General features: G+C 38.4%; 1 protein-coding gene across 2 annotated transcripts in view; it reads left to right on the forward strand.

The window, feature by feature from the left end:
* Positions 1-512: 512 nt before the first annotated feature.
* The window catches only part of ARFGEF1 (ADP ribosylation factor guanine nucleotide exchange factor 1), a 143164-nt gene continuing 130067 nt past the window's right edge, over positions 513-13609 (forward strand). The window contains exon 1 of one of the 2 annotated variants that reach the window (XM_055318214.1): positions 513-1045. In XM_055318214.1, the coding sequence (XP_055174189.1) occupies positions 922-1045 (124 nt within the window). In that variant the 5' untranslated portion in view covers positions 513-921. The remainder of the gene's footprint in view (positions 1046-13609) is intronic. The other variant, XM_055318213.1, reaches the window with a different exon arrangement.

The raw sequence follows: 13609 nt of genomic DNA on the forward strand, positions 1-13609 counted from the left end.
AAATTTAGCGCGGCAGGTGGAAACCCTGTGCTGCTGAGAATGGGCGATGCGGCTGCCTCCGTGACCCCCGGAGCAGAGAGGACCGCACTTCCACTCATGGGATCTTCAGGAAGTCGGAGAAGTGGAGGCAGCGTAGCCTGGAGTCCTTTCCACCTCGCGGAAGTCAGGGTGCCCGGGGTCCTCCGCCCGGAGGTGCGCGGAGCCGCCGGGAGGTGCCCGGCGCCGCAGGACGCCCGCCACGCCCCACGCCGCCCTGCAGGCGAACGCAGGAGGCGGCGAGGCCCCGCCGGGCCACCGTAGCGCTGCGGCTCGGGCCTCTCCTCCCGCACCGCCCTCCGCCCCCAGCCTCCCCGCGCCGCGGCAGCTCTGGGCAGGCAGCGCCGCCGCCGCCGCCGCTTCCTCCTCTGCAGCCGTTCGGCCGCGGCGTGACGCGTCGTTTCCTCCCAACATGGCGGCCGGGGCAGGTCGGCGGTGATGGAGGCCAGTCAGCGGCCGCGGCGGGTGCTAATCCCCACAGTAGCCAGGGCAGCCGTGCTCTCTCCGGGCTTCTGAGCCGCCGCCGCCGCGTCCCTCGGCTCCCGGCAGACGGCCGCCCGGGCTGGGCTCCCTCGCCGCCCCTGGGCCGGAGGGGCGAGTGGGGGGGGGTGGCCGGGAAGCGACCCCAGACCGGGACGAGCGGAGGTCCGACGGGCGCGGCCCTGTAGGGGCGGCCTCTCAGGGCTGGTGAAGCCCCCGGGCCCCTCGCCCGCACCGCGGCTGCTCCCACCCGCCGTCCCTTCCTGATCCTGCCGCTGCCCTCCACGCCTCCTCTCCCCCACTTCCACCCCCTCTCTTTTCTCTGTCCTCTTCCTCCCCCTCCTCCTCCCCTCCAGCCGCTGGGAGCCGCGGGTCGGACGAGCCGCCGCCTCCTTCTCTGCGTCCATGTATGAGGGGAAGAAGACGAAGAACATGTTCCTGACCCGGGCCCTGGAGAAGATTTTGGCCGACAAGGAAGTGAAGAAGGCGCATCACTCCCAGCTGCGCAAAGCGTGTGAGGTGGCGTTAGGTGAGCCGGGAGGAGGCCCGGGGAAGTGGGGGGGGGGCGGGGGGTGGGGGGTGCCGGCGCGGCACCCGCCCCGGGAGGTGGGGTCGTCTGGGGCTGCGGTAGGCCGGCGCCGCTGACCTCGGGGAGCCCTCGTGAAGCGCTTTGCTCGGCGGCCGGAGTTGACAGTAACTCGGCTGGATGCGGGGCAGAGCCCGGGTGGAGGCGGAAAGGGCAGTTAGCTAGGCTTGGGATCGACTTGAGAGTAGGAGAAGATTTTGCTGGTGGACCGTGCGGTGCGGACCGGCTACCCCCCTTTGTGATGAGCGGAAGAGGAGCTGTTGTTTATTAGCTTGGAAATTGAGGCGGAGCGGATTTGTTAAGATGGGGCGTGGGAAGGGTTCCGTATCGTAATTTCGATAACTTTGTCGTTCCGGCGTGGTACTTTGGGAAGACAGGCCGAAGTTGTTCCCTTGTTGACAGTCTCGAGAAGGAGTCTGCAAGAGGTGTATAGTCCATTCTGACATCTCTCTGCCTCCGCCACAGGAAAAACAGTGATGTTGTCTGTGACTGGGCTGACCTGGAAGAAGACGACCAGGGAGAGGTTAAGGGGGGGGGGGGGGTGGCGATATAAAAGCGAGGAAGGAAGGGAAGGACCTTTAAATATGCTGGCTTTAGTGACAAGGAAGGGAGGGGTTTGAAATGGGGAAAATGAAAAAGACAATGACACCCACCAGCCACATGTCTGGACAGTGGCAGCTGCTCTCAAGCTTGAATTCTGATTTATAGTTCAGAGAGGAGATGTAGCGTACCGAAGCCTGTAGCAGAGTAAATCCAAACAATACCTGTAGTGAGAACAGGCAGATGAGGAATTGTTAAAGGGGGAACACTGATCTATTGCATCCGTCAAAGATGAAATCTTTTAAGGAAAGACCAGGACATTTAACACAAAGAGGAATTCCTAATGCTTCTGTTTTAATTTTATAGCACTGGAAATAAGACTATATCAAATTAACAAGAAAATGAAGCTTGTTAAATGGGCTTTGGAAAAAAAGTGTTCTTGAATGGAGGAAAATCCAAAATAGCTTAAATGTGTGCTGAAGTAAAAGGTGAAGACAGGAAAGGCCTTTTGATTATTAAAGTAGACTACTTTTTAATCTGCTACAATAAGCTGTACTGTTTTTCTTTCCTTTTTTAGGTATTTTAAGGCAATGATTTGAAAGATACTACTGAAAAGATTTCATTAAAATATTTTTGAATCTTTGGTATAGTGGGTTTAAGTTTAGTTATTTGGCCCTTCATGGATCAGCAGTTCATCTTTTTTATTCTTGTAGCTAATGGAAGACTGTTCTAGGTCGATGAGAAGACATTGTATAGTGATAAAAATTGAATTTATATCTAGATCCTAAAGGAGTAATTGTTACATTGGGATGGGATGAGGGAAGAAATGATTTTTAGAGTTTTTAAAAGAATTATGTCTAGGTTTAAAATAACTTGCAGGCTAAGGAACTTAAGAGATTCAGACTAAAGTTTTAATTTGAGACCAGATTTTCCATGCTAATTACATTTTTAATATATTATAGATATTAGACTGACAAGGTAGTGTTTTGTATACATATTTTTTTTTCCTCTCCAAAATGCCAGTTTAAGTTGAGTGTGTTTTAATAGAGAGTTCAGTGGAAGGAAAATCTGGGATCCTGGGAGTAAATCCCAGTTCTGTTACAGTGCAGTATATTCAAGGCTTTGGGCCTTGGTTTCTTCCTTCCTTGTAAAATTAGGATAGTGAACTTTATTATTGTACAGTTACATCCTCTCTAATGTTGTATGAACGTGAACGCACCGTTCTGTTAACTTGTGCACTGAGTATTCCTCCCCCTTTTGATTGCCATCTTCAGAGATTGAGGGCTTATGGCTTGATCCTTGCTGTATCTAGATGTAGGAGCTACTGGGTAGTGTGTGTGCTAGCTATATGAGGAATCGTCTATTGCAGGTTTTGCTGGTTTTACCTTTTTGCATGCCTTTTCCATCTAGTTAGGAGAAGCTTATTATAAGGGATGTGACTACCCAGGCAGGGGCTAGGCAATGCAATACTTTTTAAAAGATGTATAATGTTTTTTCTCACATTTTATAAAAATTGCATCTAGTTTTCATGCAAAATCTCATTGAGCAATCTCAAGGTAGTTAATCCCTGATGAACTTTGTCTCTTCTAGTCATCTATCTAAATTATTGCCAATCATAAATTGATAGGGATAACCCTTTTCACTTTTAAAGAAAGTAATTTTTTTTTTTTTTTTTTTTTTTTTAGAAAGTAATGTTTTACAGTGAGTTGGTGTCTTCAAATATATATTGTCCCTGGAAACTATTATAAACCTCCTCTCTGCTCTTGGTTATTGAGAATCCAGACCCACTTTGGTCTCTTGATAATCTGTGTGGCCATCAAGCAGGATGGGAAGGTAAACTGGAATGGACTGGTTTGGTCATCTCAGATCTAGATTAGGTTATGAGTGGGTAGGACTTGTATGATGGAAGTATAGAAGCTAGTGCTATAATCCTTATAAATATACTTTCTGAATAACCTTTCTGACTACACCTGCCAGCATTCTTCCTCCTTCCCACCCCCAGATATTTATGGAGCACTACAGAGGAGCTGGAGGGAGATGGACAATTAACAGGAAAGTATATAGTATGTCAGACTTTCAATCCTTTTGTGTTTTAAAGTTACTGGCAGATGAGATTTCAGAAAACTGGTATTCAAAATTCAGTTACCTTTTAACAGTGGCCATTTACAGTTTTTCTGTAAATAAATCATAGTTCACCACATATTCTTAATAAATTTTTTTTTGTTAAAGCTTTTAGCAAACCTTATCAAGATTAGGGGAGATTTTACTTTATTAAAACAAAATACGTTCCCAAAGATCGTACAAAAAGGAAATTACATTTTATTTTCACAAAAAGAAAAGTAAGGAAAACTTTAAAGGGTATGCAGATTATTTAAAATTTTTGTCAAATTATCTTACATTTCAGACTTTATTTTAAATAATGATTTAAAAAAAAATATTCTCATCTGTATTGTTATAATCAGTGTGAAGTCCACAGGCCCAAGAACAGCTCCAGGTTGCCCTCTCTTGGTACCTGCCCGGCTACAGCTCTCTGCAGCTAATAGTAAACTCTTCCAGGCTGCCCTAGCTTAGCTTGATCCATTCCTGCTCTCTAGAATCCTGAATTAAAAATAGTCTGGCCATCTGCTGGCAGATGAGACAACAGCTGAGCTATTTTTAGTTTCAAAGAATTTAGGATTGTTGCAGGATCGGACTTGAAGGTAGCATTGTTTGTCTCACGGGAGGGTACATTTGGGCCATATTCCAATCTGGCCTCTAAGTTTCAGGAGTTTCTTTGATTTTAGAGCAGTGACTAGTTCAGCTTCTGCTTCTAACAGATATCAATGAAGATCCTCTACAAATGTTAGGATGAACTAGTTCAAGGTTGGAAGCTGGCACTGATACGGAATAGGAGTGAAAAAGGTTACCACAAGAAGGTTTTAGAGGCAAGGGACGCATGCAGGGGCCATCATAAGGGTGAGATCCCTTGAGATATGGGAGAATGATGGAGGAAAAAGAGGACTTGTGAGGGAAGTAATTTTTATATTAGCATATGAATTTGTGTTGTTAATCATATCCTAAAGTGATCCTACTGATTTAGTTCTTTTATTTAATAGTCTGTTACCCAAAATTATAGTTACCCCAGAAATACAAATATAATATTTAGTCTAAAAATTTACAGAACTTCTTTCTGTACCTCCAATCCTGCCCTTATTTTGGTTAGCAGTGTTGCAAAAAGGGATATATAGGTGGAGAGGAATTACTTGCGTGCTGTTTACCCCAATTTTATGCTGCTTTTGGTAATATCAATTTTTGTTACTCTTCACCTTTTAAGGAGAAAAGTGATTCATTCCCAAATTATATCCTGCAGTGTCCCTTTTAATTGTAATTTAAATCAATTAGCAAGTCTCCTTTTAAACCTTTTAAACCTTCCTTGATATTTAAGGTATAAGGTGTTTTCAGTAAGTCAGGCTGACAGAATTTTTGATATAGCTAGGATAAAAGAGTAATGAATCAAATGATTGATGAAAGATTCTATTAAATTTGAGTGGAAAAAAATACATTTGGATTTCAGTGTATATTCTTTTCCATTGTGGAGATTTACAATGCACATTAACATAGTTGAGATTCTGAAAAGTCCTCTAAGAAAGATATCTCCTCTATTTGCTTATTGAAGTTTTTCTTAATTTATTTGACCCCTTTCAGTGTCTTTTAACACTTCTGTGAAACATTGTTCCTTAGAATTTATTTTGGGACCCTATTCAAGGGAAAGAAAAGCCCTAATTACTGATAACGTAGAGATACAATAGACACAGTAGCCCTAAGTATAGATGAGACTATTCTTCAGAATAGTCATTTTGTTTTGGGAAGCAGCTCTGTTGACAGGTAGGAAGAAGAAAGTCAGAAATAACGAGCAGTCCCATCATAGGACTGTTTGCTTACTAGCTCTCTCTGTTTCCCATCCCATCTAATTGAAAGCAACTAGTTGTCTCTCCTGATAATATTTGACTTGTAGAGAAACGTCTGTGTGGTAATTGTTTTTTCAAAGCAGAATAAAAATATATTGTGCATAGGAAATAATCTGGGGGATATTTGTCATAATCCTTACAAAGTGGAGGAGGAGATATTTGAAAAGGGAAAAAATACGTGAAAAGATTGTCACTATTCAAATTTAGGTGTGTTCTTCATCTAGATATTGATTGAGCTAGCCAGATAATTGTGTGCCAGATACTGTTCCAGTGCTGGGCATACAGTGCTGAACCAAACATGCTTTCATGGAACTTACTTTCTAGTCCGTGGAGGCTAACAGTGAAAAACAAACATGGATTGTTGGATTTTTATTTGCTGAAGCAGTGGTTTAGAAGGGTAAAGGGAGAATGACCCAGGAGCGCAGTTTTAGATAGGCTTGTCAGTAAAGGCCTTTCTATGAGGTGACATTTCAGCAGAGAAGTGGAAGAAGACAGAGATTTAGCCTTTCAGATACCTGGATGAAACAAAAAGAGGTAACAATAAGACAAGTGTATGCGTGGTACTTTCCAGGAAGAAAGGAGGTTTATGCAGCTGGGGGAGAGTGAGAAGATAGTGAGTGGTAGGAGGGGAGAGTGACTTTGGATTTTATTGTATCTATATAGAAGCCACCCGGAGAGTTTTGTGTAAGAGAATGATGTAGCAGATTTACATCTTAAAAGGCTCACTTTGGCCAGAGATGGTAGTGATTTAGGCTTGGCTGATGGGGGCAGTGAGAATTGGTTGCTTTTTGGAATATATTTTAAAGGAGTCCATGGGATTTGCTGACGGGTTGCTTGTATGACAACAGTCTTGTACAGAGCTACAGGATTGTTGGAGAGGGCATTCAAAATGATGAGGGAATACCAGGAGAGAAATAGCCTTTGGGAAATAAGTTCTAATAAACATTTTCATCTAATCCTTTATATGTATATATAATTTTTTAATGATAGAATTTCCTGATGATAAAATAGGATACTTTCTACTTAGAAAAGGACACAATTAAAATGATAGGATATTTCCAACTGAGAATGCACAAAACAATTTCAAATTTGAGTTGTTAGGTTTTTTTCAGTGAAGTTTTTTCCTAAGAGAACAAACTTTCACATAGTTAATAAACAACTGGCCTAATCCCATTTTAGAATAGAATCTTTGCAGATTTATTTGTTTATTATTATTTTTTAGATTTATTTATTTATGTATTCAGGATAGAGAGAGAGAGAGAGAGAGAGAGAGGCAGAGACACAGGCAGAGGGAAAAGCAGGCTTCATGCCAGGAGCCCGACGCGGGACTCCATCCCGGGACTCCAGGATCATGCCCTGGACCAAAGGCAGATTTAAATTAGTTGAGGATCTCCAGATGAAATCATTTTGGATTTAGGGTGCGTCTAAATCCAGTGACTTCCTCCTTATAAGTGGAGGAAGGGACAGGGAGATACATGAAGAAGGCCATGTGAAAATGAAGGTAGAAATTGGAGTTATACTGCCGTAAATAAGCCAAGGAACGCCTGTAGTCACCAGAAGCTAGGAAGAGGCAAGAAAGATTCTTCCCTGGAGCCTTCAGAGATACTGTAGTTCAAATATCTGAGCTCCAGAACTGTGAGTGCAAATTTCTCTTGCTTTAAGCCACCAAGTTTTTAATGCAGCCCTAGAAAACGAGTGAAAGTTCCCTTTCCTAACTTTTCAGACCCAGTTTGATTTGAGTTCCATTTATAGAGTATACCATGTATGTGTTTAAAACAGTCAAATGCAGTCTTTGGCTGATTTCTGTTTCAAAAATCTAGAAGGCAATTATTCTGAGGCTTCAGTGTGTGTGTCTCTTGAAAAAGTTCTTTATAAAAGGGTCCTGGGACCAAGTATTTAAAAGGTTAGTATTCTTTTAGTATTTCTGTTTTGCTTAAATTTAGACTTGATATAACTACATTGGCCTATATAGTCTTGTTATTTTCTCATCCAGGAAAGATTGTGAAAAAAATCTATAAAATATTTCATATCACATTATTACCTCTGGCAGTATCTTTAGAAAAATTCACGTGGGCAGTTGATATTTTTCTCGCAAGTTTGAATCACTTAATCAGCTGTTAAGTAACTTTATCTATCTAGAACCTTGCTAAGAAATGAAATAATAAAACTATAAGCTGACAGTAAGTATCATGAAGACCAGGTATTCAGAGGAGAGTCCAAATGTCTTTATGCTGCCTGTTTATTTTTAATTATATAGAAGTCCAATGAATTTGGCAGTTTATCCTTTTTTATTTGTTTTAAATAAAACCTTTTCTTCAAACCACTTTCAAAAGTAAAACTGGGGAAAAATCATTTGTGACACTGCTAAGTGAAGATAGACATTGCTAACCTTAAAAAAGAAATTTGTTGATGTATAATGTATATAATATAAAATCTGTCCTTTTTTGAAAAAATTTATTTCATCTTGACACCCTGTATGAGGCTCAAACTCACCCAAGATCAAGAGTCAGATGCTCTTCTGACTGAGCCAACTGCATGCCCAAAGTCTGCCAAATTTAATTGTAATGATTTTTATTAAATTCATTGAGTTGTACAGGCATACCATAATCTAGTTTCAGAACACTTCCTTTACCTCAGTAAGATCCCAGGGCCAGTTTATAGCTAATCCCTGGTGTCACCCCCAGTTCTAGGTATTCACAACTATATTTTCTGTGTCTAGATTTGCCTTTTTTGTATATTTCTTGTAAGTATCATCATATATATATATATATATATATATATATATATATATATATAATCTTTTGTGTCTGGCTTCTTTCAGCATGTTTTTGAGGTTCATTCATGTTGTAGCATGTATCACTATTTCATTTCTTTTTATTAATGAATCGTATTCCAGAGTGTAGAGGCACCACATTTTGTTTATTCACCAGTTGATGGACATTTGGGTTGAATGAATAATGCTGCTGTGAATATTTGTGTGTAGGTCTTTATGTGGACCTAAATTTTTCATTTGTATAGTTACTACCTAGGAGAGGAATTGCTGTGTCATATGATAAACCTTTGTTTAACTTTTTAAGAAACTAAGCTTTTTTCCAAAGTGGCTGCACCCTTTAATATCCTCATCAGCAGTGTAGGAGGGTTTTTCATACATCCTTGCCAGCCAAAGATTATTACTGTCTTTTTTTATTTTATCTGTCTTAGTTGACATGAAATTATTTCTTTGAAACACTATTAACTTTTTGAAGTGTTTTTTCTAGACCTTATTCTGACAACACATACCACAAACACACATACGTACACATACACTCCCAGAAGTATTCTTCAAAAATTGAGCTAATTAATTTCGTAAGGCAATAGTAAGAAGGAAAAGAAATAGCTTATATTTATTGTTTACTGTATGCCGAGTTCTGTGCCTATTACTTTATTGTCTTTATCTCAGTTCGTTCTCCAAACAACCCTATGTGTTTAGGTGCTATGATTATCTGCAGTTTGCAAAAGAAGAAACTGAGGTTTAGAGCCTATGTTTGGCAGAATTAGAATATGAATGAGTCTTTTTGGCCCTAATGTGGTGCACCCCTCCTGCACCCTTACTCGCAAAACTTTTTTTTTTACAATTAACAAATTACAAATAAGGAAAGAAGGACTTCTATGGAAACAAAGCTACTCTTAAGAAAGAGAAGGGGAGGAGATGCCTGGGTAGCTTAGCAGTTTAGCTCCTGCCTTCGGCCCAGGACATGATCCTGGAGTCCCAGAATCGAGTCCCACATCGGGCTCCCTGCATGGGGCCTGTTTCTAACTCTGCCTCTCTCTCTCTGTGTCTCTCATGAATAAATAAATAAAATCTTAAAAAAAAAAAAAAAGAGAAGGGGCAAAATACGTAACAACTATCTCACAACAGTACAGAAAAATAACTGCTTTCTATATTTCAGTGACTCTCAAGGGTGTTTACACACTATATGTTAATAATGGCATCGTTGAATCTGTCATACAAAAAATCACTTTATTTGGTGTTTTGCTTAAGTCAGCCAGATTTATGTGTATTTCTGTGTATATAATATTTTAAACAAAATTTTAAACTAAGATTTTAATACTTTAAGCCATCTGGAAAAGTCACCTGTTCTGTGACACTCTTAAGGATTCTGGTGATCTTTTATGGTACCTGAGTTCCTCATCTTTTAAAAATATTCTTACTTTTTATCTTAATATTTTATAGCATTTTCAAATCATTTTAAAAATTGAAATAAAGACAAAATCTTATTAAAATGTTCTGGGAAGTAAGACTTTGTTACCTAAAAATAAATGGTTGTATATATCTCATTGTCTTCATAAGCATATAATTATTGTGGGATACCTGGGTAGCTCAGTTGGTTAAGTGTCCAACTCTTGATTTTGGCTCAGGTCGTGATGTCAGGGATCTTGTCAAATCCAGCTCTGTGGGGTTCTGCGCTCAGCAGGAGTCTGTTTGAGATTCTCCCTCTCCCTGCCCCCCCCCCCCCGTGTGTGCATGCTCTCTCTCTAAAATAAGTAAAACTTAAGTAAATATAGTTATTGTGTAATTGTCATAATTTTCAGTTGTATGATCTCTCATCATTTCATATGCATTTTCTATATATGTATTTTGTCTTCCTACCAAGAATTTTAATAATGTTTTAAAGTATGTTTTTAGTTTGGGAACATTCACTTTTAAATTTTGCTGTACAAACTTTTCTTATATATATATTTGTGTGTATATATATTTATTAATCCCTGCAAAATTTGTTGTTATGTATGCAGAGTTATTTACATTAAACACTAAAGTTGAGTTCGCTGGGTGAGAGTATGGTCATTTATGGCTCTTGTTCCTCAGGTAGAATTGTCATAAATGTACTCTTACTTGTACTGGGTGCAAGTATATAGCTGACTACTGAGGAAAATAAGACCGGAATATTCATTCTCTTTAGGTTTATTGATTTTTGACTTATTTTTATGTAACCATTGCTTTTCATCTTTCTTTTGCAATTTTTTTTTCCTGTTCTAAAAGTAGAAAATAAAGACCTAAAACTCCCCTTTATAAATCAGGATATGTATACTTTTGTTTTCTATAGATTTTTACTTTTTTGGTGCTTATTTTCTTGAATTTATTAGGATATAGTTGGAGGTATTTAATAGGTTCATTTTCTCCCTGTGAATTGATAGGTGGTAAAAAAGTTATGAAGTTAGAAAGCATTTTATTACTTTCTATGCTATTGATCATTCTCATTTTTATTAGCATAGTACCTAACACGGTATCTGATGGGATTGATTAGTCCTCGTTGCCTCCTATTTATTTTTTTTTATAATGTTGCTTGAATTTTCCCCCAAATTTTAGTATTTTACTTTTTGTTCTTTAATGTTTACTTTTAGCATTTTATTAATGTAATGGTAAAGTCAGCCTTTCTTTCATTTTATTTTTATATGTAAGATAAAAAGTGTTATAGTTGGAAAGAAGTTGATTATGTTATGTATTTTGTTGGGTTTCTGCTTTATTCCGAGTTTTAATTCTTACATAGTAATTGAGAGTGTGTTCAATGAATTCACAAGCCAAAGGTTATTTGTAATTTCTAATGTGCTTGTATGTTTAGAAATGAAAATGGAACCACAGTTTAATAGTGAATAGAAATAAAATGTAGTATGTGTTGATACCAGTTAATAATTAAATTAACAATACTTAACAATTAAACTTTTAAAATATGTATCAGTGCCCAAAATAGGTATTTTATTATGATTAGAGAACAGAGGTTTTAGAGCGGATACTTTACAACTATTTTGCTACAAGACACATGGACAGAAATTAAACTTAACAGAATGTATTTGTTTTTATAAAGCAGTGATGAATCTCTATGCTTGTATATATGAAGCGAAAGCTATTCTCTCTGTTCTCACCCCAACCCCATTTCTGTGGCTGTTGGAGAGGACTCTTGAATGGCAAATTAGGAAGAAAGGTACTTTTTTTTGGTTAATATACACACTTCTTCACTTAAAAAGTCAACAAATAGGCCAAAGTATGGTATCTTAAACTTATTTATGTGATTTTGTGTTTATATATTTGTTGAGTTATATTCCATTTGAAATAGTTAAAACAAGTATTTCTTCAGTTTATAATTTTCTTTTACATTTCAAAAAGCATATTGGATTAATATTCCAAAATCTGATTTGCCTATAAAAAAGGCATTCAAATTATTCTTATAATTATTTTTGTTTGGTTGGTTTCTCTTGGTTTGAATGAAAAATGTCTTTAGGTGGATGCCAGGGTGGCTCAGTGGTTGAGTGTCTGCCTTTGGCTCAGGGTGTGATCCCAGTCCTTGGATAAAGTCCTGCATCTGGCTCCCTGTGAGGAGCCTGCTTCTCCCTTTGCCTATGTCTGTCTCTGCCTCTCTCTGTGTCTCTCATGAATAAATAAAATCTTTAAAAAAATGTTTTTAGGAGAGTTTAGCCTTTTTCTGGTTTATTACAAAACTAAAATAATACGAATATTTACTGAGCAATTTTAAATTATATATAAAATTGAGTATCCCTTGAATTTTCTTTTTTTAAAGTTTCCCTAAATGGTTTCTACAAATATGGTCTCATCAAATACCACTTATAAAAAATATAAACAAATAAATGACAGTGAGGACTGACTCATCAATCAGATACCATTTCAGGCACTATGCTAATTTAAATTGAGAATTGACTGACAGAATAAGATGTGGTAAAATGTCTTTGAAAATGCTCATTGAAGTTTTCTATCTTTAACATTTATTAAAATTATGTGGTCTTTGCCTGATAGCAAATAAGGAGCTTTGATTGCCACTCATGCATGCCTAATGCTATTCTGTGTAATTAAGATCTCTTATTAGTTTGCATGACTAAAATTTCTTAATGTAAACTTTTTGTTGATCCATTAATGTCCCCAAATATTTTGTCTAGGATAGTCACTGTTAATAATTTGGCTTTCTGGGAGATGTATAAGAAAATAAAAATATCTTTGAGTTTGGAAATTAAATGTCAAGCCTGTTTGCTTTTCCTCAGTTTTCCATGTTTATTTTTTAAACTTTTATCCTGAAGTTTTCACTTAAAAAAGTTATCACAATATTTCAGTTCCTTTTTTTGGAACCACTCCTTTTATGTTTATTTCCTACCTGATCCTTCTTATCTCTCTTCCTCTTTTCAAACCTCAGAACCTTGTGAGCATCGACATGTTAATCCACTCTTGATTAATAAAGACATATTTTATTTTTTATTTATTTATTTTTTAAAGATTGTATTTATTTATTCATTAGAGACACACAGAGAGAGGCAGAGACACAGGCAGAGGGAGAAGCAGGCTCCATGCAGGGAGTCTGATGTGGGACTCGATCCCAGGACTTCAGGATCATACCCCGAGCCAAAGGCAGATGCTCAACCGCTGAGCCACCCAGGCGTTCCAATAAAGACATATTTTAAAGCAATTGAGACAATTTAAAAATCATCAGAAAGTAACCACGCACCTGGTAGTATCTCTTGATGTGATCTCCCAAATGACCACTAATTTGTGGAAATGGAAGAAGGTTCATTACATTGTGGAAAACCAGATTAATGACAGTCCGTTACTAGGTCTGGGAGGAATGAGAAGAAGCTAAGAGAGTGAGAGATATCCTAGGTATCTAACAAAGCTGTCTAACATAGGGATAATTCTTTTTTCCTAAATGAAAAAATGATTAATTTGAAATTGCAAACAAAGTAATAACCAGAAATGTATTGAAATGGTTGCCCTAAAGAAACACCTGTGCATACGAACCGCCATATTCTAGGAAGAAAAAAACAACAATGTAAAGAGATTCTTACAAGTCTCAATCTACAGATATTATTTAAAATTAGGGGTAAAAAAAAATCCCATAAATATCTAGGCAGAGAAAATAAACTTCCAACAAAGGAATTGTAAGTTTAAGATTGCAAGGGAGAATTTTACCCTAGGTAAACTTAAGTAATAGGAATTTGCTGAAAATCATAGAACAGCAACAGCAACTCTGCTAATAAAGTC

Source organism: Nyctereutes procyonoides, unplaced genomic scaffold (assembly GCF_905146905.1).
Source record: "Nyctereutes procyonoides isolate TBG_1078 unplaced genomic scaffold, NYPRO_anot_genome, whole genome shotgun sequence".
NCBI classification, from domain to species: domain Eukaryota; kingdom Metazoa; phylum Chordata; class Mammalia; order Carnivora; family Canidae; genus Nyctereutes; species Nyctereutes procyonoides.